The sequence below is a fragment of the Pieris napi genome, chromosome 4 (genome assembly GCF_905475465.1).
Source record: "Pieris napi chromosome 4, ilPieNapi1.2, whole genome shotgun sequence".
Taxonomy (NCBI): Eukaryota; Metazoa; Arthropoda; class Insecta; order Lepidoptera; family Pieridae; genus Pieris; species Pieris napi.
Window position 1 is genome coordinate 6,218,066 of NC_062237.1, and position 26,479 is coordinate 6,244,544.

The 26,479-nt window shown below is 34.9% G+C and overlaps 1 protein-coding gene and 1 long non-coding RNA gene across 2 annotated transcripts; both read right to left on the reverse strand.

Moving 5' to 3' along the window:
* Window positions 1-8,045: 8,045 nt before the first annotated feature.
* On the reverse strand, window positions 8,046-13,666 carry LOC125048890. The gene is made up of 2 exons (XM_047647844.1): window positions 11,893-13,666; window positions 8,046-9,064 (listed from the first exon to the last, which is right to left on the reverse strand). The coding sequence occupies exons 1-2, from the start codon at window positions 11,945-11,947 to the stop codon at window positions 8,046-8,048; spliced, it is 1,074 nt and encodes a 357-aa protein (XP_047503800.1). The 5' UTR covers window positions 11,948-13,666.
* A 5,749-nt stretch (window positions 13,667-19,415) lies between these two features.
* LOC125048913 lies at window positions 19,416-20,053 on the reverse strand. Its single transcript, XR_007116895.1, has 3 exons — window positions 20,006-20,053; window positions 19,842-19,925; window positions 19,416-19,769 (listed from the first exon to the last, which is right to left on the reverse strand). It is a non-coding gene; the product is annotated as an uncharacterized LOC125048913 (long non-coding RNA).
* Window positions 20,054-26,479: the final 6,426 nt, after the last annotated feature.

Sequence of the window (26,479 nt, forward strand, 5' to 3'; positions counted from 1 at the left end):
CAATTTATTAGCTATCGAAGCGAGTGTTTTGGGTATTGAACGAATCAAATCAAGAAAGGTCGTATCCTTTTCTGGCCTTGCCTCGATCCCTGAAAGAAAAATAAACAAATAGTGTGAAGATTTGATTTCATCCAGTGAATTTATAAATAAATAGTATATTACACTACAAGTATATTACACTACGGGCATCATGGCGCGCAGTTCAGGGCTCTCAAATTTCTGCTCGTGTAGTGTATACTAGTTTTCTTGCTATCCGGTCGAAAGTACGCAAAAAATTGCTTTGAAAAAAAATTGATGCCTGCACGGAAAAAATGAAACACGACTGGTTACTGTGCTACACAAGAATGAGTCATCTTTACCTATGACTGAGTATCTTTCAACACAGTAACCATTCCTATGTTGCACATTACACTGAAAACACGAGTGATTCTCATGTTCACAGTCGCTTTTAGCTTTTAGGACAATAAAGATTCCCGTGAGCAGAAGAACTCTTACTATATAAAATAAGTATGAGTACTGCGCAAGCGTACGAACGAGTCGCCTGACAAACGTTTCTCATTCTCGTGCAGCACAGTAATCATTCCTGTGCTAAATGAGAACTGTCCCTGTGGATCACATTGTAATAGTAGTAAAAAAACGAAACTTATTTCATTTGTAAATATTTGTAATATTAACTCATATTTTTATCATTATATTTATTATGATTTACAAATAGAAATCATAATATAATAAAATTAATTTATTTTTTTAAATAATAATAATTCTTTAATTTCTTAAAAATATATTACGATATAATACGCGGTTGTATGTTTCTGAAATGTCATCAGTGACTCGAAAAAAAAAAACAAAATTAATAAAAATTTTTTCGAATTCTGCATATGATCGATTAAATAGACCAAAAAAAAAAGTGTATCAACTTATGTCAATTTTTAAACTGACATTTCAAAAATAGAAATTTCACAGTTATATTATTTACATTTTTAGCAATCGAAAATAACTCCAATTTTTGTGGCAAAAAAAGCTTAAATATTTATCAACGTTCTTAAATTTTATATATGGGCGGATGCCCTTCATTATTAGAATCAGCCATGTCTTAATAATTTTAATGTTGGTCACCAAACTCAAAATCTATTTACTATTCATTAGGAAATCTCTTAAACAAGCACTTTCAATTAGTTTTGTAACAAAAAGACACCAGATTATTTAGAACAAAAGCGAGTCGTCGCAGACGTGGTGCGCTCGCCGTTGACGTTCGAAAAACTCCCAACGATTCAACATGGCCGCGCTGACCATCGATACGACGCTCCGCCAGACTTGACAACTGTCAAATCTCGTTCCAATATTTGCAGTATTTCTTAACATGGCGCTAGGAATGCGCCGTCACGGCCGGACTGACTTTCGACCGTCCTCGGGCGCATCAGATTGCAGTCCTGTAACAGTGACACAATCAATCGGACAGGTGTCAGTAAATCTACCCGCTCGCCCAACCTGACAAGCTATGACTACTAGACGTAATGCTACTGTCATACAACTATGACTATCAGAATAAAAAAAGCGTGTGTCCTTTCGACCACTCATGGACCGGACGGCACCTTTTTCTAATCACTTAACAAACATTACACTCTTTATCTAACAAACATACTCACAGTATCAATTTGGACCGGACGAGTGTGTCCTTTCGACCAGCCACTCGTGCATGGACCGGACGACACTGTCCCTTCGACCAATTAACACCTAAGATTGGACCGGACGGGTGTGTCCTTTCGACCAGCCACTCGTGCATGGACCGGACGACACTGTCCCTTCGACCAATTAACACCTAAGATTGGACCGGACGGGTGTGTCCTTTCGACCAGCCACACGTGCATGGCCCGGACGACACTGTCCCTTCGACCAATGAACACTTAAGATTGGACCGGATGAATGTGTCCCTTCAACCAGCCGCTATCAGCTGCGTGGCCCGGACGACATTATCCTTTCGACCAATGAACACTTACGGTTGGACCGGATGAATGTGTCCCTACGACCAGCCGCTATCAGCTGCATGGCCCGGACGACATTATCCTTTCGACCACCTTCACACACACACACACACCACGTTATTCAATGACTCATCTCACTAATCATGCCAACATAGTTAAGTAAACTTCAGCGCTTACAGATTACACATACCTATAAGTTACGGACTGTCTTGCTCTGCGTGAATTCGGACCTCATGCTCAAAGATTTCGCGATCTGAAATGTTACTTAGGGTATCAGACTCCGCTGTAAGCGTGTCTGATCCTGCGGACAGTGTATCGGAGCCTGCAGTCAATATATATCACAAACATTCGGTCTGTCGAGGTGACTATTATCGAGTTCAACATCGTTCGGCGCCGTCATGGCCTCTTCTTCAGTCATCAAACTAGTAGATATTTCAACTAACCCGTCAGTACCCCGAGGTACTGGACGCAAGTTCTCGTGCGCGTATTTGAAAGTACGATGTGAACCGGTTATGCTTTTCAACTCGTAACGGTCATTATCTAATACTGCGATTATTACATAAGGACCCCTAAACTTCCTATCTAACTTGGTTTGGTTGCGTTCACAACTTTTGATGAATACGAAATCGCCTTTAGAAAATGGCTTGATAGTAGCTCGACCCTGGTTAAATAGTAAAGTATCGGATGCGGCTGCCCTTTGTATGTTAAGAGACGCATCTTGCCTAGCTGACTCTACGTCAATTCGCTGTTCTTGTTCTGAATCTGGACTTGAACACCTAATTCTCGACATACCTAGAGATTGAAAACGGATACCGAACATGAGTTCAGTTGGCGTAAATTTGGTGACTGTAGACCTAGTACTATTAAGCGCTAATTGCACATTACCTAACTCGTCACGCCACGCTTTATTGGGATCGTTTTCGATAATCGTTAGCAAACTTTTCAAAGTGCGCATCACACGCTCGACTTGCCCGTTTGCCTTGCTGGAGCCAGTTGCTATAAAATGCAGCTTAATGTTATGTTCTGAACAAAAGTTCTTGAAATCCTGGCTAACGTAACACCTGCCTTGATCAGCTATTACGCGCTTAGGTGCTCCAAAAAGGCAAACGGCACTTTTAACGGCTTGAACCGCACTAGCTGCGTCTAATGATGAGGTGTGCTCTAATAATACGTACTTAGTGAACGCATCAATAATTACTGAACAATATTCCTTACGGTCACTTTTTCCACTTAGTTTGCCGGTGAAGTCTATATGAATCGTGTGCCACGGTACCGGAGCTTTTGGAATAGAATGTAGCTGCACATGCTGAGTACCTGAGGGACCTTCTGATGCCTTGCAGACAATGCAAGAGTCAATAAATTTTCTAACGCACTTGGACATCTGAGGGAACCAGTACTGTTCGTACAGTTTGTCCAGTGTTTTGTCACCACCCAGATGTTGTAACTCGTTATGAACGTGATTAATCAAAGTCCATATTAGGGAGCGAGGGACGACTGGCAGCCATGATATAATATTGTTTCTTACAACCTTCCTATAAAGAATGCCATTCCTAACGTCATATGTTTGACCAACCGTTTCAGGAAAATCGTTATTATTGTGCTTGTTGATCAAGTCTTGGACCTCTGCATCACGTTTCTGTTCTACAGAAAACCAACCGTGATGTAATTCTACAAAATTTACTATCTGAATTGTAGGTTTTGAAGAGACTTGTAACTCGGAAATTAAGCTATTGGGGTCCGGCAGGGGATTTCTAGAAAGGTAATCCGCGTGTTCCATGCCACGACCTTCGCGATATATGATATTGAAATCTTAGGCTTGTAAAAATGCCCACCAGCGATGAACACGTGGGGTTAGGTCAGTTTTAGATTTCGATGCTTTTAATGAGTTACAGTCCGTGAAAACCTTGAAACGTCGGCCGTATAAATAATGCCGGAAGTGTTCTACCGCTCGTACGACTGCCAGCGTTTCCAGTTCGTATGAGTGGTAGCGGGACTCTACTTCAGAGGTTCGTCGGCTAAAGTATTCTACAACATGGGGCAGGTCTTTCTTTTTCTGTATTAAGATCGCCCCATATCCCTCCGAGCCAGCGTCGCAATGCAATTCAACGGGTAAGTCCGGGTTAAAGATCATCAGAACTGGTTCGAAGGTAAGCATCTGTATAATGGTATTACGGATATGGGCGTCGTTGAACACTTTTATGGGGTAGACCCCTATCAATCAATTTCTAACTCTCCTGTGTTCACGCGTTTACGGGGAACACTATCCACGAAACTGCTAGCATATTTGTCCAATAGTCTAATAAGGGCATCTCTATCATCAGCTGCCAAATCCGTATCTATCCGAGTAAAGTATGGCTGGGTAACAATCGCCTCACAAACATTAACTTCAAATTATCATTATTAATTTTGACGCTCACACCGTTTTCTAAAATGTCCCTACCTATTATAACAGGGTCCGTAAGACATGAGTCTGGTACTACATGAAATGTCAAGTTTTATAAAATTTTCAAAATTAACCTCACTCGAAATCTGTGACGTAGATTTGATTTCATCACCACCAATGCCCGCAAGATCATTGCGCACAGTACTTGGAAACTTAGTATAATAGCTCTCTTTTATCAACGAGCAAGACGATCCGCTATCAAACAAAAAGAAAGGAGACTGACTCACCAGATGACATCCTCAAGGTGCCCCTCGACAGCCACTGTTCGCAGATATTGACCTATTACCTTGCAGTAGACCCACCACCTTTTTCCGTTTCTTTACAAATTGTTGCTATGTGTCCAACTTGACCGCATATATAACAGGTTACGGTAGAAGTTTTCTCGGGGGCACGTGTTGCAGTTGACGGATCTTGCTGTTTAGTCATCCAAGAAGAATCTTCTCGAAGACGCTTGCCGGTGTCCGAGGATTCCACAAAAATGATATTTACCAGGAAATCTTGCGTCCACAATTCTAGGTCGCTTGAAATCAGTCTCTTGGATTTCAGTAACCCCCGATCTTCGCTTTAGGGAAATGTCTCTTAAGATTCTAAACAACTGAGGTTTAATAGTGACAGTATATGCGTTTAGCTCACGGCATATCAAATCATCCTTCTGACATAAGACCGATATGACGTATCCAGTTATAAAATCTTGACATTCGGGTTTTAGGTATAGTTTCGATCATATTCCATAAACGCAGGCCACTCTGCTGCAGTTTCTTTTGTTTCAATTTGAAAACGCAATATTTCATCAAAGAAGTCTTGAAATAATTTTGGTTTACAAAATCTAGCCATTAAACTTTGTTTTACATTCTCCCCTGTCAGCTCATACAAATTTAACTTGCTCAAGAAAGCTGCGCGCCCTTTCAGTACACTGCTAGAGAAATCTACGCCCTCTAAATGTTTAGTCAGTACTTTAAGCTCTGTAATTAAGACCAACCTTCTATATCCGCGTCTGCGTCTACCGGATTAAACTCTACGAATTTCACTGAAATATACTGGGCGTTAGCAGTTGCCACCGGTGGTTGCGTTGTCGCTAACATCCGAGTAAGTAAAATTTCCATATAACTTAACAACTTCAAGGCGCTATTTTAGTCAGGTGGTTGTTTTTGCACGGTCAGTAGCGCATGGGATCCCACTTCTGATATGGGCGGATGCCCTTCATTATTAGAATCAGCCATGTCTTAATAATTTTAATGTTGGTCACCAAACTCAAAATCTATTTACTATTCATTAGGAAATCTCTTAAACAAGCACTTTCAATTAGTTTTGTAACAAAAAGACACCAGATTATTTAGAACAAAAGCGATTCGTCGCAGACGTGGTGCGCTCGCCGTTGACGTTCGAAAAACTCCCAACGATTCAACATGGCCGCGCTGACCATCGATACGACGCTCCGCCAGACTTGACAACTGTCAAATCTCGTTCCAATATTTGCAGTATTTCTTAACATGGCGCTAGGAATGCGCCGTCATATATATATACATATATATATTTTTTATGAAATTAATCATTTAAAATTCTAGTATATTTTTATATATACATTTTTCACAATAGTACAATACATTAAGTTAAATTAATAGCAAGAATATAAATAAATAAACAAAAAATAGTTACATATTTAAACGTTTATTAAAGATTATTATTTCTAATATGAAATTTTTACAGAAAAAAAACTTATAGTAGTGAAAAATAGTTATATCCATCGCTTCATTTAGTTGGCTGTAGTCAGTCTATAATACACAGGGACAGTTCTCATTTAGCACAGGAATGATTACTGTGCTGCACGAGAATGAGAAACGTTTGTCAGGCGACTCGTTCGTACGCTTGCGCAGTACTCATACTTATTTTATATAGTAAGAGTTCTTCTGCTCACGGGAATCTTTATTGTCCTAAAAGCTAAAAGCGACTGTGAACATGAGAATCACTCGTGTTTTCAGTGTAATGTGCAACATAGGAATGGTTACTGTGTTGAAAGATACTCAGTCATAGGTAAAGATGACTCATTCTTGTGTAGCACAGTAACCAGTCGTGTTTCATTTTTTCCGTGCAGGCATCAATTTTTTTTCAAAGCAATTTTTTGCGTACTTTCGACCGGATAGCAAGAAAACTAGTATACACTACACGAGCAGAAATTTGAGAGCCCTGAACTGCGCGCCATGATGCCCGTAGTGTAATATACTTGTAGTGTAATATACTATTTATTTATAAATTCACTGGATGAAATCAAATCTTCACACTATTTGTTTATTTTTCTTTCAGGGATCGAGGCAAGGCCAGAAAAGGATACGACCTTTCTTGATTTGATTCGTTCAATACCCAAAACACTCGCTTCGATAGCTAATAAATTGACATTACGATCGCCGACAATTGCAACACCTGCTAAAAATCTAACGTCGGGGGAAGACTTTTCCGACGATACATCGCCATCTTTAATGTCTACTATGGAAGATAAATACACTGAAGAAACAACGCTGTACGTAACGTCTACTATGGAAGATAATGAGACTGAAGAAACAACGCTGAACGTAACGTCTACTATGGAAGATAATTACACTGAAGAAACAACGCTGAACGTAGATTCTACTATGGAAGATAATAACACTGAACAAAAAACGCTGAACGTAACATCTACTATGGAAGATAATGAGACTGAAGAAACAACGCTGAACGTAACGTCTACTATGGAAGATAATTACACTGAAGAAACAACGCTGAACGTAGATTCTACTATAGAAGATAATAACACTGAACAAAAAACGCTGAACGTAACATCTACTATGGAAGATAATGAGACTGAAGAAACAACGCTGGACGTAACGTCTACTATGGAAGATAATGACACTGAAGAAACAACGCTGAACGTAACGTCTACTATGGAAGATAATTACACTGAAGAAACAACGCTGAACGTAACGTCTACTATGGAAAATAGCTTCTCTGAAGTAACTTTGTCATCACCAACGCCATCTGATGAAGACTTCTACTCAGAGGAACCTGCATTATCATCAACTCCAACTGTTACAGAACAATCCACTTCGAAGAAAGATGAACTCGCTGCAGAATCTATGTTAACTATGCTAGTTAGTTGCGTCAGTGTTGGTGTCATTGTATCGCTCGCCGCACTTGCTGTTGAGGTTAAAAAATATTATTCCTCGCGTAGATTATCAAGATTAAGATTAAGAAAATTGTATACTAATAGGAGCAATAGCAATAGGAGCAGAAAACTTTTTCTTTAGAGTACCGTAGTTTAGAAATGTGAAAATTTTAATGAAAAATATTTTCATTAACTCATTAAATTCAATTCTCTAATGAAAAAATTTTCCACTAAAAAATTTAATTTAATTGTAAATCTAATGATCAATGGGAAAATTCACCATTAAAAAAAAAACTTTTAATCGGTAATAGAAATATTTATAATTAGAAAATTAAAATTAATGATTAATGAAAATATATTTCATTAAAGAATTAAATTTAATGGTCAACGAAAATTATTTCCATTTAAAAACTAGATTTAATCCTTAATGAAAATATTTTTCATTAATAAATTAAATTTAATGACCAATGAAAATGCTAATGCATTAAGAAATTGGATGCATTATTTGCAATTCTACCGTAGTTTGATCTATTACGCTAGGTGGATAGGATAATCTACGCGAGGAATAATATTTTTTAACCTCAACAGCAAGTGCGGCGAGCGATACAATGACACCAACACTGACGCAACTAACTAGCATAGTTAACATAGATTCTGCAGCGAGTTCATCTTTCTTCGAAGTAGATTGTTCTGTAACAGTTGGAGTTGATGATAATGCAGGTTCCTCTGAGTAGAAGTCTTCATCAGATGGCGTTGGTGATGACAAAGTTACTTCAGAGAAGCTATTTTCCATAGTAGACGTTACGTTCAGCGTTGTTTCTTCAGTGTAATTATCTTCCATAGTAGACGTTACGTTCAGCGTTGTTTCTTCAGTGTAATTATCTTCCATAGTAGACGTTACGTTCAGCGTTGTTTCTTCAGTGTCATTATCTTCCATAGTAGACGTTACGTTCAGCGTTGTTTCTTCAGTCTCATTATCTTCCATAGTAGATGTTACGTTCAGCGTTTTTTGTTCAGTGTTATTATCTTCCATAGTAGAATCTACGTTCAGCGTTGTTTCTTCAGTGTAATTATCTTCCATAGTAGACGTTACGTTCAGCGTTGTTTCTTCAGTCTCATTATCTTCCATAGTAGATGTTACGTTCAGCGTTTTTTGTTCAGTGTTATTATCTTCCATAGTAGAATCTACGTTCAGCGTTGTTTCTTCAGTGTAATTATCTTCCATAGTAGACGTTACGTTCAGCGTTGTTTCTTCAGTCTCATTATCTTCCATAGTAGACGTTACGTACAGCGTTGTTTCTTCAGTGTATTTATCTTCCATAGTAGACATTAAAGATGGCGATGTATCGTCGGAAAAGTCTTCCCCCGACGTTAGATTTTTAGCAGGTGTTGCAATTGTCGGCGATCGTAATGTCAATTTATTAGCTATCGAAGCGAGTGTTTTGGGTATTGAACGAATCAAATCAAGAAAGGTCGTATCCTTTTCTGGCCTTGCCTCGATCCCTGAAAGAAAAATAAACAAATAGTGTGAAGATTTGATTTCATCCAGTGAATTTATAAATAAATAGTATATTACACTACAAGTATATTACACTACGGGCATCTAGGGACAGTTCTCATTTAGCACAGGAATGATTACTGTGCTGCACGAGAATGAGAAACGTTTGTCAGGTGACTCATTCGTACGCTTGCGCAGTACTCATACTTATTTTATATAGTAAAAGTTCTTCTGCTCACGGGAATCTCTATTGTCCTAAAAGCTAACAGCGACTGTGAACATGAGAATCACTCGTGTTTTCAGTGTAATGTGCAACATAGGAATGGTTACTGTGTTGAAAGATACTCAGTCATATGTAAAGACGACTCATTCTTATTATCACATGATCTAGTAATGTGCTAAGAACTTTTTTTATATACTTTCGCTCATTTTTGTGTAGCACAGTAACCAGTCGTGTTTCATTTTTTCCGTGTGCCCCCGACATTTGCGGCACGAGCGAAGCGAGTGCTGCTGGTCGGGGGGACAGGCATCAAATACACCTGTCAATAAAGATACTAATTTATAATCTATCATACACTGATAGAAGGATTTGTTTATATTTAATAAACTTTATTAACTGTTAATAAATGATTTTTTAACATCATAGGATTTAATAAATATTTATTAACAGTTAATAAGTGATTATTAAGTACAGTTTATTAACTGTTAATAAATATTTATTAATGGTTAATGAATATTTGGTAACTGTTAACAAATATTTATTTAAAATAAAAAAGCAATAATAGCAATTTTCTTTTGACACTTTTTATAACCCTACAGCTAGAATACGTGATAATAATTAAATTCACTAAATAAATTAACGTTTTTAATATTTAAAAATATAAAAGATAATTAAGGTAAAGTACCCAGTACTTGAACACTTGTAAAAATGGGACCAGTAGTTGAACAGACTTTTCGAATTGTTATAATACAAAATCCGTAAATTTATTATGAGTAATATGCGCATATTATAACTATTAAATGATACAGTAATTGATTTCTGTAAGTTTTTTCAATTATAAATCAAAACAATTATATTTTTATTAACTTGAAAGTTGACATGTCGAGAATCGTCGATAGATGCTATTTTTTTCATGAAAAAGGTACTAAATCGTAAACCGAACAATCAGTCAAAAAAACGGTATATCATCATTTTAAGTAAAAAAAATTGTACCATCTAATGAAACAGTCGTTTCTGAATAACATATATTTTTTGCAAAGACATAAACTATAATTTTTATATTAAATTTTAGCGTTCAACTATACCTCCAAATTTTTAAAGTGGTACCCAGAACTTGAACAGGCTGAGGCCGTATAAATTTAACAGTACTATAACCTCTAATAGGTTTACAGACTAGTGATCAGAATTGTGATTTGTATTAATTACTGCAATTTAAATAAGTTTTATGACTAAAAATTAGTGTAATTAAAAATTATTGAACGTTTTGAATGGAGTTTTTTTGATTTATGATTGAAAATTTGCTTTGTCATTCATAAAAAATGTAATTAAAAAATTAAATAAAAATATTTATCATTTTTAAATGAACATATTAAATATTCACAGTATTATATTTAATATTATTCAATAATATTTTATATTTCTTTTGATATTTCAATAAAACGTTGAAAATTTTTGGTGCGCCTATTGCCATATATTTTATTAGTTCAACTACTGCTCCCGGAGTGTTCAACTACTGCGGCTTGTCAGAATTGATTGTTCAACTACTACTCCTTTCATAGTCTTTTTTAAAAACGTTGTCAAAATATAAATAACCAATTATCTTTGTTATTTTGCGCTTCAATCAATTTAAATTTTTTTACATTTTCATGAAAATCACTAATTTGAACTAATAATTACATCTTTATATATTAAAAGTAGAGTCAAATATGTTTTACTTTGAAATCTGTTCAACTACTGGGTACTTTACCTTATGAGCTGTGATAGAATTTGGTATTTTACAATAAACGTTATTATAATGTAATATAATTAATGCAAATAATTTATAAAGATGATTTTTGTTTATAAGCAATCTTCATATCATATGACATTGCAAGCGAAACAAATTTACTCAACAAAATATTTATTAACTTTTAATAAATATTTTTTAACTATTAATAAATACTTATTAACTATTAATAAATGTACTTTTCTCCTAAATAAATATTTATTGAATGTTAAAAAATATTTATTAAAATTTAATAAATTAAATAATTGTCTTCAAATAAATTAAATTATTAATAGTTAATAAATCCTTCTATCAGTATATTACTACTTTGTTCTGAGAAAAGATCTTAATTTAATTAAATAAACTTAAAGTTATAAATATATTATAAATTAACTCTGATTTTGAGAATAAAAAAAAAACACAGAAAAATGAAATAATAATCGTAAAATGCATAGAAAAAAAATTAAGAAAAAAATCTGTTTGTGTACTCTGATAGAAGGATTTGTTTATAGTTAAAAGTATTTGTTAATATTTAACAAGTCATTTATTAGAGACCACTTTTTAGTCCTTAACAGATATTTCTTAGTATTTAAAAAGATTTATTAATATTTAATAAATGAATATCATATTTATTAAATACAAACAAATCATTTTAAATACTAAGAAATATTTGTTTAATACTAATAAATGATTTGTTAACTATTAATAAATATTTATTATCTATAATTAACTTAGTTTTAACCTAAAATCATTGACACATAACAAAACAGGTACATTCATAACAATCACAAGTGAGGTTAGGCTTATAAATATAAGTTATAAAGAAAACTATTTTAATTGGTACTTACATGCAACACCCAGAATGACAACCCACAGGAAGGTCACTATTTTTTTTGGCGACATCGCGGTTCTGCTGTCCAAAACTGAATGAAGCACCCTCAGTTCTGTTTTAATTGATTTCGCTATACTTTATCTCATTAAGCATCCGGTAATTTCTATTATACAATGATATCCACCCACGATAATTTGTTTCCATTGGGAAATACCCAAAACTCAGCATAGCTACTATCAATATCGGGCTAAGTAACATCGGCCTTGTGTTGGTATATCTGTTCCGAATTAGTTAAATAAGAACGACTATCGCTGTAGATGACATTAAGAAAATTTAGGCTATATCCTACTGACTTTTAGAAAATGAGTTACTTCAGGAACGAAATTTTTGTCTTGGAGATTTTTAAATAAATATTTGTTAACAGTTAACGACAACCGAGCTCCCCTAGCTATCAAAAGTGTGGTAGTTTGTTAAATAAATTGGGAATGGATGATGTACAATGTCATTACAAGCTCGGTTTCTTCTGCGAAAAATAGGAATCCCCACTTCCCTACTAATATTATAAATGTGAATGTAAGTTTGTTTGTTACGCTTTAACGCGAAAACTACTCAACCGATCATCATGAAACTTTGTACCCATATTCTTGGATGTATTAGAAGTAACATAGGATACTTTTTATTTAGAAAAAAAAAATTTATTTTTTACGAAAAATAAAAAAATTGTTTGTCGAAAAATTTCAAAATCTAGCTACTTCAACGCCATTTAGCATGCGAGCGAAGTCGCGGGCTAGAGCTAGTAAAAAATTAAATTTTTATAATAAAAATTTTATATAAAAACTTTTTTTTTAATTTTTTAAACCTTTCCAACCCGGGAAAAAATGAATTTGCCTAATCATATATAGTTATATATAATCACTTATATATAATTAGACCTGAAAATTGGCCAGATCTAATCATACATAATCATATATAATTAGATATAATTATATATAATTATTTCTATAAAAATAAAAAAAATTTACCGTGAGCGGGGATCGAACCGGGGACCTGACGATTTAAAAACTAACACACTACCCGAGTGCCTACAAGACTTACTGAAATAGTAAAGTTTGAAATATCTACAACTAATGAGAATCGAATATATAATCGATTTTCATAAGTTAAATTAATTAATACAGTTCCATTATTTCATCCACAAAAAACTATAGTTTAAAAGATTATTAATCATTGGAGTAGCAGACTCTGAGATGAAAATAGAGAACATTTTATAATAATCACAAAATGCATATATAATTATATATGATTCATTTATAGTTATATATGATTCATATATGATTTCCGTATAGTTACAGTGATATTGATAGAAGGATTTGTTTATACATTTAATGAGCTTTATTAACTGTTAATAAGTGATTTTTTAACATCATGGGATTTAATATATATTTATTACCAGTTAATCAATTATTTATTAAATACGATTTATTAAATGTTAATAAATATTTGTTAACAGTTAACAAATATTTATTTAAAATCAAAAGCAAAAATAGCAATTTTCTTTTGACATTTTTTATAACCCGACAACTGGGATACATAACTGTAACACATGATAATAATTCAAATCACTAAATAAATTAACGTTTACAATATTTAAAAATTTAAAAGATAATTATGAGCTGTGATAGAATTCGGTATGTTACAATAAACGTTATTATAATGTAATATAATTAATGAAAATAATTTATAAAGATGATTTTTGTTTATAAGCAATCTTCAAAATTAGATATTAAATTTAATCGAATTATTTTTCAACTTTCCGCTATGAAAATCAATGATTTTCAAAAAATTGGGAAGTTAGTAGTTGTACCCTGATTTTCGAAAAAATTAGTTTTGCGACTGCGCTTACCCATTTGATCTCTTTAGTTTGTCGAACGAAATCATTCCTGGCACTTTTCCGTTGCAATGGATTGATTCGTGAAAAGCACAATATGATCAAATGACTGCTGGATGGTGTTGAATCCTCTTATTAACTTCTCAATGGGTTTTGCCTTTGGACTGTCCAAATTTAAATTTGTTGCTACAAGATATGCTAAGATCTGCCAAGAACTTAGTAAACTTGAACGCGGCCACTACTGCATATAGACTGTATATACAGGGTGTCCCAGAAGTAACGGACGCCATCGTAGCATCTGATAAGCAAAATAATTCTGAGTCGAAAAGTCCTTAGCCATTTTTTAATCAGACGCATAGATAATTAATTATTCATTAAAATAACGTCCTTTTATGCGTTAGAGAGCGAGCGCTAGTGTCAAGTCCAGTGTGTTCCAACGAAGACGCTTGCACGTGTGAATGTGTAAGTAAATATATGTGACTACGTTAGCTATAGAAACTAGTTAGTCATACAGTTAAGTGTGTCATTGTTTGGCACATACTTTACTGGACACTGGCGCTCTCACTTTCTAACAAATAAAGAGACATTATTTTTAATTAATAATTAATTATCTATGCGGTTAATTGAAAAATGGATAAAGACTTTTCGTCTTAGAATTATTTTTTTCATCAGATGCTACAATGGCGTCCGTGACTTTTGGGACACCCTGTATATACCATCATATAGCGTGGCGACGCGTTGCCATGGCATGCGTCGCCACGCTAGAAATCGGTTTTACGTGCGGCTATAGATGTTTCACATCAAAAAATAAAATTATCACTAAAAATAAGTCTTGTTGCTGGAATATTCATTCATTATTTTGCTGGAATATTCATTCATTATGTTGCTGGAATATTCATTCATTATGTTGCTGGAATATTCATTCATTATTTTTAGTGATTAAATTCAGGGGTGGATGAATCAATCTAAGATTGAAACTTAAAATTTTGCTAAGCTTCCTGTTAGTTAACTAAACTGATGTACTTACGTTTTCAAAAACAGTGACATATTAACTGATGGTGATCTATAAATACAAATCGTACTAAATTTATTGTTTATCCTCAGAAAATGCTGAAGTTGTGGAAACGTTCAGGCCCGATTGTAAACCCGACAGATGGATTAAAATCTCAAGCTTTCATCCGGATCCACAGCTTGAATGAAGAAAGCCACTGGAAAACAATTGATGGCAGCTCTCCAAGTTACATCGATTGAAGTCAATACTGGTCAGGCGGACGACAACCGAGCTCCCCTAGCTATCAAAAGTGTGGTAGTTTGTTAAATAAAGGGAGAATGGATGATGTACAATGTCATTACAAGCTCGGTTTCTTCTGCGAAAAGCTTATTCAGTGCGTATGCCCTTAATAGATAAGCTTGTTCAGTGCATATGCCCTTAATAGATAAGCTTGTTCAGTGCGTATGCCCTTAATAGATAAGCTTAATCAGTGCGTTTGCCCTTAATAGATAAGCTTATTCAGTGCACATGCCCTTAATAGATAAGCTTGTTCAGTGCATATGCCCTTAATAGATAAGCTTATTCAGTGCGTATGCCCTTAATAGATAAGCTTATTCAGTGCAAATGCCCTTAATAGATAAGCTTGTTCAGTGCATATGCCCTTAATAGATAAGCTTATTCAGTGCGTATGCCCTTAATAGATAAGCTTATTCAGTGCGTATGCCCTTAATAGATAAGCTTGTTCAGTGCATATGCCCTTAATAGATAAGCTTATTCAGTGCACATGCCCTTAATAGATAATATTAAAGCTTATTCAGTACGTTTGCCCTAAATAGATAATATTACAGCTTATTCAGTGCGATTGCCCTTAATAGATAAGCTTGTTCAGTACATGTGCCCTTTTTAGATAAATGCTTATTCAGTGCGTATGCCCTTAATAGATAAGCTTGTTCAGTGCCTATGCCCTTAATAGATAAGCTTGTTCAGTGCATATGACCTTAATAGATAATAGCTTATTCAGTGCGTTCATGCGACTGTAATAGATAGTTAAAGCTTATTCAGTGCATATGCCCTTAATAAATAATAGCTTATTCAGTGCGTTTGCCCTTAATAGATAAGCTTGTTCAGTGCATGTGCCCTTAATAGATAAATGCTTATTCAGTGCGTTTTCCCTTAATAGATAAGCTTATTCAGTGCATATGACCTTAATAGATAAAAGCTTATTCAGTGAATACGACTGCAATAGATAGTTAAAGTTTATTCAGTGCATATGCCCTTAATAAATAATAGCTTATTCAGTGCGTTTGCCCTTAATAGATAAGCTTGTTCAGTGCATGTGCCCTTTATAGATAAATGCTTATTCAGTGTGTTTGCCCTTAATAGATAAGCTTGTTCAGTGCATATGCGCTTAATAGATAAATGCTTATTCAGTGCATATCGACGTAGGAAAGCATATTTGCTGTAAGTAGACATATTGCAATTGTTCACCAGAGCCAAAAAACTTAATTAATTTCGGAAAAAAATTAATAGTGTCGAACCTATCCATGATATTGCTACCATTTTTGAAACATATATTTATTTAACTGCTAGTCACCATTTGCAATGTAAATTTTTTATTAAAAGTTACTATAAGTACGTGTTTGGCTAGTTACAGCAAACAGTTTTTTAAATCACAAACCTTTAAAACGCTGTAACTAAGGAAGAAAAATGTACGCGCGGAAATATTATCAATTTACAGGCGGTAAATATGCTGTATGCAGTACATTTATGTATTTGGGTACTTTCAATTGCAATTCAAGATGTAAGATTAGTTTATCATTATGATTAGATCTAGAAATGCAGTGGGTCATTTGGTAATGTAATGTTTGCTTGAAATAAAATGTCGTAAATGGTAAAAAAAAAACTGCTGTAAGTAAACGAATGTAAAAATCACACTCCGCAGAATTGCTGTAAGTAGCGTTAAGTTTTTAAATGGGAAGAAGTAAGTATTTGTAAAGAAAAAAATGCAGTTTTTCTTTTGCTGTAAGTACAAATTGTCTAAAATGACTGGATTTTGGTCTACATACAGCATTTAATCTTGCTAAAAAAAATATAAGTACGGGCGTTTTCAACGGCGTATGTAATTTTTTTTTCATCGTAGAAGCACAGGACCCGGGACATTCGATGCGGTTTTTTTTTCTGATTCTAATGGCTGTAAAAAGTCACTTTAGGTATTTTGTCTACTTACAGCAAATATGCTTTCCTACGTCGATATGCCCTCAATAGATAATATTAAAGCTTATTCAGTGCGTTTGCCCTTAATGGATAAGCTTGTTCAGTGCATATGCCCTTAATAGATAAATGCTTATTCAGTGCATATGCCCTTAATAGATAATATTAAAGCTTATTCAGTGCGTTTGCCCTTTACAGATAAGCTTGTTCAGTGCGTTTGCCTATAATATAATAGCTTGTTCAGTGCATATGCCCTTAAAAGATAAGCTTGTTCAGTGCATGTGCCCTTAATAGATAAATGCTTATTCAGTGCGTTTGCCCTTAATAGATAAGCTTGTTCTGTGCATATTCCCTTAATAGATAAATGCTTATTCAGTGCGTTTTCCCTTAATAGATAAGCTTGTTCAGTGCGTTTGCCTTTAATAGAATAGCTTGTTCAGTGCATGTGCCCTTTATAGATAAATGCTTATTCAGTGCGTATGCTCTTAATAGATAAGCTTGATCAGTGCATATGCCCTTAATAGATAAGCTTGTTCAGTGCATATGACCTAAATAGATAAAAGCTAATTCAGTGCGTTTGACCTTAATAGATAAAAGCTTATTCAGTGCGTTTGACCTTAATAGATAAGCTTGTTCAGTACATGTGCCCTTTTTAGATAAATGCTTATTCAGTGCGTATGCCCTTAATAGATAAGCTTGTTCAGTGCCTATGCCCTTAATAGATAAGCTTGTTCAGTGCATATGACCTTAATAGATAATAGCTTATTCAGTGTGTTCATGCGACTGTAATAGATAGTTAAAGCTTATTCAGTGCATATGCCCTTAATAAATAATAGCTTATTCAGTGCGTTTGCCCTTAATAGATAAGCTTGTTCAGTGCATGTGCCCTTAATAGATAAATGCTTATTCAGTGCGTTTTCCCTTAATAGATAAGCTTATTCAGTGCATATGACCTTAATAGATAAAAGCTTATTCAGTGAATACGACTGCAATAGATATTTAAAGTTTATTCAGTGCATATGCCCTTAATAAATAATAGCTTATTCAGTGCGTTTGCCCTTAATAGATAAGCTTGTTCAGTGCATGTGCCCTTTATAGATAAATGCTTATTCAGTGCGTTTGCCCTTAATAGATAAGCTTGTTCAGTGCATATGCCCTTAATAGATAAATGCTTATTCAGTGCATATGCCCTTAATAGATAATATTAAAGCTTATTCAGTGCGTTTACCCTTTTTAGATAAGCTTGTTCAGTGCTTGTGCCCTTAATAGATAGGCTTATTCAGTGCATATGCCTTAAATATATAAGCTTATTCAGTGCATATGCCCTTAATAGATAAAAGCTTGTTCAGTGCAAATGCCCTTAATAGATAAGCTTGTTCAGTGCTAATGCCCTTAATAGATAAGCTTGTTCAGTGCACATGCCCTTAATAGATAATATTAAAGCTTATTCAGTACGTTTGCCCTAAATAGATAATATTAAAGCTTATTCAGTGCGATTGCCCTTAAAAGATAAGCTTGTTTAGTGCAAATGCCCTTAATAGATAAACTTATTCAGTGCGTATGCCCTTAATAGATAAGCTTATTCAGTGCACATGCCCTTAATAGATAAGCTTGTTCAGTGCATATGCCCTTAATAGATAAGCTTGTTCAGTGCAAATGCCCTTAATAGATAAGCTTATTCAGTGCACATGCCCTTAATAGATAAGCTTGTTCAGTGCATATGCCCTTAATAGATAAGCTTATTCAGTGCGTATCCCTTTACGGTCTTACTAATAAAGATTTATGCACATCGTATAAGCCTGTTATAAGAAAAATGTTACTAATAATTCCTGAATTGACAAGGTTGATGTATACTGCTGTTATAACAAGTGTCTGGTTTGTATGAAGACTTGTACAATGCTTATACAACGCAGGGGCCTAGATTAACGGGTGTATAAGACAAAAATTGCGTAATTTTATCTGATTTCGCGTTTAACAGCATTTTTTGACTGTTTAGTTCAAGGAAAGATTTAAGTTAGTAGGTATTTGTGTTTGTTGAAAATAGATTTTATAGATCAAATGGAAGATTTAGATAATATTGATATGCAGCTAATACATACGATTGAAGATTTGCCGCCTCCAAGGAAAGTCTAAACATACCAAACTCGGTGCAATCCGTTATTACTTTCGCATGGCGATTTCAAAACAAAATACCGCTTTTCAAAGAAGTATGTTATAAAGATCTGTGACATAGTGCGAGCTGATGTCAAAAAGAGTAATAGAGGTGGAGGGTTTTCGATTTAGGTGTCTTCTTCATGGCTTCTCAGTGTCATTAGAAAATGCCAAATTATATATAGTAGCACTGGCAATCCTCCACAATATTGCTCTTGATATCAAAGAAGACCTGGATGTTACGTATGATGACACTGAGAATGCTCCAGAAGAACCAAGGCTAACCTAGACGTCGCCAAGCAATCTGGCTGGACAAGCTGCTAGAGCTGCTTTTATTGAAACATATTTTTAAGGCTGTTTTATTTACATAGGTGTGGATAGTTAAGGACTTAAAATAAATAAAAAGTTATATTTCATTTAAAACAGGGGTTTTATTTTTTTTATAAGTATATAATTATTTATTTAATTGCTGCTGTAACAATTTGAGCCTTAGAAGATGCTCCTGTCTAGCCCTTTCGTAAGCTTCGGCAAGTTGCTTCTGTTTGAGCTCATGTGTTTCAGCCATCTGCCTTTGTTTTGTTTCGTGCTCTTCCTGCAAACACTGGAACACTACCGAGTTGCGGAGTTTGGCACTTTCCACTATTTGAGATGCCTAAAAAATTTAAGTATGATCGTTGACGGGTTTTGAATGAAATAGTCCTTTCTCTATCACATTGATACTAACCTCTTCTAACTTTTGTACTGCAGAACGCGGCTTTTTATGTAAAATTCTAGTCCTCTTTGTCTGAGGTTTTGGAGTTTCTATTAGCTGCAAATAATAAAATGTTATTAGTATATTAAGTAAATGTGTATATAATTGCTTTGGTTGATAAAATAAATACAAATTACATTAGAATTATGAGTTGTATCAGAATTATAAAATCAAACGTCAATCAAACACGGTGGGTTGCCAGGGTAACAATAAATAAGGGTCGTTTTGTTAATCAACCAATACACTTCGATTATTGGTCAATGAGGTGTTTGTGTCCTGTACAAGCTCTATTCACTGAATTACTATCACCTTGTTATAACGCATGTATAGTGATTTTTTATTAGTAAGACCGTTAATGTATAATATTAAAGCTTATTCAGTGCGATTGCCCTTAATAGAAACGCTTGTTCAGTGCATATGCCCTTAATAGATAAGCTTATTCAATGCGTATGCCCTTAATAGATAAGCTTATTCAGTGCGTATGCCCTTAATAGATAAGCTTGTTCAGTGCACATGCCCTTAATAGATAAGCTTGTTCAGTGCACATGCCCTTAAAAGATAAGCTTGTTCAGTGCAAATGCCCTTAATATATAATTGCTTATTCAGTGCATATGCCCTTAATCGATAAATGCTTATTCAGTGCGTTTGCCCTTAATAGATAAGCTTGTTCAGTGCACATGCCCTTAATAGATAAGCTTGTTCAGTGCGATTGCCCTTAATAGAAACGCTTGTTCAGTGCATATGCCCTTAATAGATAAGCTTATTCAGTGCGTTTTCCCTTAATAGATAAGCTTGTTCAGTGCAAATGCCCTTAATAGATAAGCTTATTCAGTGCACATGCCCTTAATAGATAAGCTTGTTCAGTGCGTTTGCCCTTAATAGATAAGCTTATTCAGTGCGTTTGCCCTTAATCGATAAATGCTTATTCAGTGCATATGCCCTTAATCGATAAATGCTTATTCAGTGCGTTTGCCCTTAATAGATAAGCTTGTTCAGTGCACATGCCCTTAATAGATAAGCTTGTTCAGTGCGATTGCCCTTAATAGAAACGCTTGTTCAGTGCATATGCCCTTAATAGATAAGCTTATTCAGTGCGTTTTCCCTTAATAGATAAGCTTGTTCAGTGCAAATGCCCTTAATAGATAAGCTTATTCAGTGCACATGCCCTTAATAGATAAGCTTGTTCAGTGCGTTTGCCCTTAATAGATAAGCTTATCCAGTGCACATGCCCTTAATAGATAAGCTTATTCAGTGCGTATGCCCTTAATCGATAAGCTCCTTCAGTACGTTTGCCCTTAATAGATAAGCTTGTTCAGTGCGTATGCCCTTAATAGATAAGCTTGTTCAGTGCGTATGCCCTTAATAGATAAGCTTGTTCAGTGCGTATGCCCTTAATAGATAAGCTTGTTCAGTGCAAATGCCCTTAATAGATAAGCTTGTTCAGTGCGTTTGCCCTTAATAGATAAGCTTGTTCTGTGCTAATGCCCTTAATAGATAAGCTTGTTCAGTGCATATGCCCTTAATAGATAAGCTTATTCAGTGCGTATGCCCTTAATAGATAAGCTTATTCAGTGCGTTTGCCCTTAATAGATAAGCTTGTTCAGTGCGTATGCCCTTAATAGATAAGCTTGTTCAGTGCTAATGCCCTTAATAGATAAGCTTGTTCAGTGCGTTTGCCCTTAATAGATAAGCTTGTTCAGTGCATATGCCCTTATTAGATAATCTTGTTCAGTGCAAATGCCCTTAATAGATAAGCTTGTTCAGTGCGTTTGCCCTTAATAGATAAGCTTGTTCAGTGCATATGCCCTTAATAGATAAGCTTGTTTAGTGCAAATGCCCGTATTAGATAATATTTAAGCTTATTTAGTGCGTTTGCCCTTAATAGATAAGCTTATTCAGTGCGTATGCCCTTAATAGATAAGCTTATTCAGTGCGTTTGCCCTTAATAGATAAGCTTGTTCAGTGCATATGCCCTTAATAGATAAGCTTATACAGTGCATATCCCTTTAATGTATAATATTAAAGCTTATTCAGTGCGATTGCCCTTAATAGATAAGCTTTTTCAGTGCAAATGCCCTTTATAGATAATGGTGTGTTCCTGAGGCCAGCAACCTTGAGAAGCGGGCCTTGGCAGACGTGCATCCTGTGCGCGTGGCGGGCGTTGTCCCGGTTCACGTTCCTTACGTGGGAACTTCTACAAGTTCAAGTATGAGAATGTGTGAGATGATGTATGCATACTTTTGAAAGTGAAGTGTTTTAACTAAAGTTGTGGTAGTGTGACTTTGTATGAGGGCCTTGGATGCGTTATGTATGATAGACTAGGCACTAACGTAATTTCATCGTGACCAACTAACTGGATAACTATTGCACAGATTGCGATGATGAATACCCTGATGACGTAGGTGAGCCTTCAGCTGCGTGTACTGATCCTTCAGCTTCCTCAAGAACACACGAACCACACATTGGTGACCATGGCGAGCAAGATGCCGTTCTCCCGAAGAAGAGATCACCAGTGCATCCGAGGACGGTACATATATCAATCAAAATCAAATCAAAATCGAAGTATATTTTCAAAATAAAAATGAGTTAGTCATCAACACACATTATTCATACAAATGTTAATTAAACAAACAATGCGTGTTTAATTTAATTAACTTAGTATCTTTGATGATTTTCCGCCGCGCTCTAGTTTCGCGTGTTCCTCGCAGGCCACGTCGATGTTATAAGACTTTTGAACCGCCCCTTTTTAACAGGGATTCTTTACTACGTACTTCACTCACTCCAGTGAGCTGCAGTCCTACACTTCAGGCTAATGACAACCCCGCGGCGGCCCAAACCAGAGGTCCCGGGAAAAGCCCGTGTTGGCTGAAAATAGCCCGAGCTTAGGGCCCTTTGGCAACAGCGAGATTAATTTCTAATGTATTAACGACTTAACGTAATCTCGTTTGACGACTTAACGTTTTTACTAATAATTAAGGTTTTTCATTTTTCGCGTAGTAGCTTATCTATAACATATACAACTTGTTTCAAAAAAAATCTCACGTTGAATTACCTTTAGTTTGATTTAAAATTTTGTATAAAAACTTAGTTTACATGCAAAATATTTTACTAACCTTGACGAGTTTGTATGTAACACAATATAGACCACAAGCCCATGAACAAAAAATACCTGTGAAATGACCCAACGTGAATTACGCTTAGAAGGCTGTTACTATATCTGAAAATGGCTCTGAGCACTATGCCGTCATTTCTGAGCGGTACATGTGAGTACGTGAGTGAATGGCCTTTCTCAGATACAATTGGGGAATTTCGACTAATTATTAATGTACGGCTTTGTTATAAGTGTATAGATGATTAAAAATAAATGTCGAAAAACCTAGTGCCGTACTAAAGTGATGGTGCCGGGAGTCGGTGCAAATTTTTAATTCGACGACAGTTGCAGAAGCAATATAGGTCATTTATTACTGTACGGCATTTGTGTGATTCCTTTTGGATACAGATACTTTACCCGTAAACGCCGTACATATTTCCAGCGGAGCGGTCGAAAGCCAAGGGTCGGAACCCTACCTCTACACCCATATACCCTAAGGTCATTGTAAAATGTACGGCAACATGTTCAAAATATTATTTAACACGGACAATAATGTTTTATAACTATGCCGTCCAAAAATTATAGTTTATATTTGTGTAAATAAATATTTATCGAAATTTCAGGATTTACCGAGTTCTTACTGCTGTAAGATCAGAGAATAATGTACGGCAACTTGTTTTTATACATAATGTTACTAAATATTACCGTTGTACCTATAAGGTACAATGATATACCTACACAATAGATGCTATTTATCCCATATTACCTAAACATATTGGATGCAAATTCATTCTATTTAGAAACATTTCCTCATGTTTTTTTTATTTTAACATATATTCTTCCAAAATGTTCAGTAACTTCCTAAGTCTTGAGTCAATAGACTCGTTGTTAAGTTGTAAATAGTTGAATAAATATCAATAGTAAAACGATAAGGAAATGGTTTAAGAGTCTAATAATGTTATCAGATAATTTTAACTGTTACATGTCTATCTTGACGTAACAACTTGCTAATCTTCACTGTATGGGCCTTCATAATAATTATCTTTCATTACAATTTAAGTTTACAAAACAACATGTTTTAAAATTAAAATTAAGTTCATGTCTCGGTTGAATGCACTAATCTCAAAAAGATTTGATTTGATTTTTTGGGTTGGACAGTCATTTTATTAAGAAAGGCTAATCATCTTCGTTTTTATTAAATGATCGGATTGAATAAATTGCTTTTTGACAGAAAGCACAATTCATTAGTTCACTTACATAATGGTAATAATACTGTTCCCATAAAATTATTAAATCTAATAATTAAGTAAATATTTCCTTGGGCTTTAAAGCTAAGAACTTTAATTTAAAAACTTCTTAAAACATTACGAAACTTTAATTAATATAAATTTATGACTTTTCACATGTTATTCATGATAAATATGACAGTGCAGACAATTTTTTTCTTCAATTTGCTATTATCTTTATCTAATTATTCGCATGCGCCTGATATATGTTCAAAGAACACATCTTTCGGGTCAGCGCCCGTAACACTCTCAAAAGAGCTCCAGCACTAAGGCTGTCAGGACTACGGTCTACGCCTGATATGTGTTCAAAGAACACATCTTCCGGGACAGCGCCCGTAATATTATTCGCTCGGTCCTTGCTGATAGCATTGTTGGCAATCTGTCGCTTCCACTAATTATCCAAAGAATGGTGGAAGCTGACAATGACGGCCCTTGGAATGCTTTCAAGGCTTTTTGTGAGGCCGTCATGACTGAGAAAGAGAATGCGGAGCGTCAGCGTGAAAATAATTCTGATGCTCTGCCGGTAAGAAAACGACGACCGGGGCAGCGACGCCGTGCTTTCGCACGTCTGCCCTAAGGTAAGATGCTGAAGATTTGTTCGTGGGAGGAGTCACTTGGTAATGTGGCATTCGCGTTTGGCGGGGGTAAGGATAGGGCTCAGCTGTTACCTGCCTCCGCCCTTTGGCGAGCTGAAGGCATCCGTCAGGTTTTAGTGGGTAGAGTTGTAGATATTATGTCTGAGTCCCACATATGAGGGATATGCGTAAAAGCATTTCCTGACGTTAAAAAAAAAAGTAAGTATATTGATATTTGTGTTTAAAGAGCTGTCCAAAAATGTATTATTATTGTTCGGTTAGGTTAGATTAGGTTAGTATATTAATGTTTTTTTTAAATAACTGTTCAACTGAAACTGATCAACTATGATTGATTTACAATTATTTTTAATATTAAAATCGAATACAAAAATCTATTATCACTTTTAAAGAAATCTATTATTTTTCCACACCCCTATTAATTTTATAAACGCGAACGGCCATTTCGAATGTGGATTTTGCTAGAACAGTGTGAACAGTCTTACGTCAGAAATCCGTAACTTTTTTCGTTTTTTTATTTTCACGAGAATGAGCGTTATTTTATTTGCTGTTTTTTTGAAACTTGGCTTTACATACATACTAGACACTGATTTCTCGCGATCATTTTCAGATTTATTGATTTTTGTAAACTTTAAAAAAAATGAAAAATACTTAGACGCATTTCCGGCAGCAAATATCTCTTGGAGGTGTTCCAATGAAGATCCCCCGAGACTCCTGCATTAGTATCATCAAATTCGTGCGACGACATTTAAAACCCTTGCGCTCTCGTGCGTTTTCCAATTACAGCACTAGAGCGCATTATGCGGCATAATGCTCAACGTTGAATGTTCCAACTACAGCAACGCTTCGCACAATTGAGCACTCTCAAAACTTATGCTCTCGCGTACTTCTCGCAATCAATACCAACACAGTGACAGAAAATTTACCAGTGTTTTTCTTTAAGTTGACATTTATCGAAATTTTCGTTAGTAAATATTATTTATTGTTGAAAAATTGGTAATATAAGGCTTTCGTTTCCTTGTAAATTTTGAAAATATTTAAGTATGGATGAAGGTATAAATAGTTACTTTTTTTATATTCCACATTTAAAATATGTATACAATTTTATTTTAAAATTCGGATCTGTAAACAAATTTTATTTACAGGATTATACTTTTGTAAACATTGCAATGGTTTTGAAAAAGTATATAATTTTTTTAGAAATCATTTTAAAAAAAATACTCAAAACGTAAATGATGTAAACTTCTTACATGAAACTAAATATTTTACTGTTAATTTAGCTTGTTAAAACCTTATATTATTTAAAGGTTTTCTCTTATTTCAGTAAAAAAATGTAAATGAAATAACAACAACATTATTAATACATTAATGAGGTTGCTAACTCTATTCAGAACATTTTTTTTTTCAACACTGACTTAGCGCACTCTGCTGATGCATTTGAAAACTAATTCACGTTTCAATTAAGCTTCAGCATTATGCGGCATTGAGCGGCACGGAGTCGCATTATGCTCTGTAATTGGAAAACGCACCTCGTCAATGCTTGTATGGTACAAAAATTTTGCCTCTCGGCAACCTCCGGACTGTGGAGCATCCTTAATATTTATTATTCTATGAAATAAGTGACTCTAATTAATATGCAGT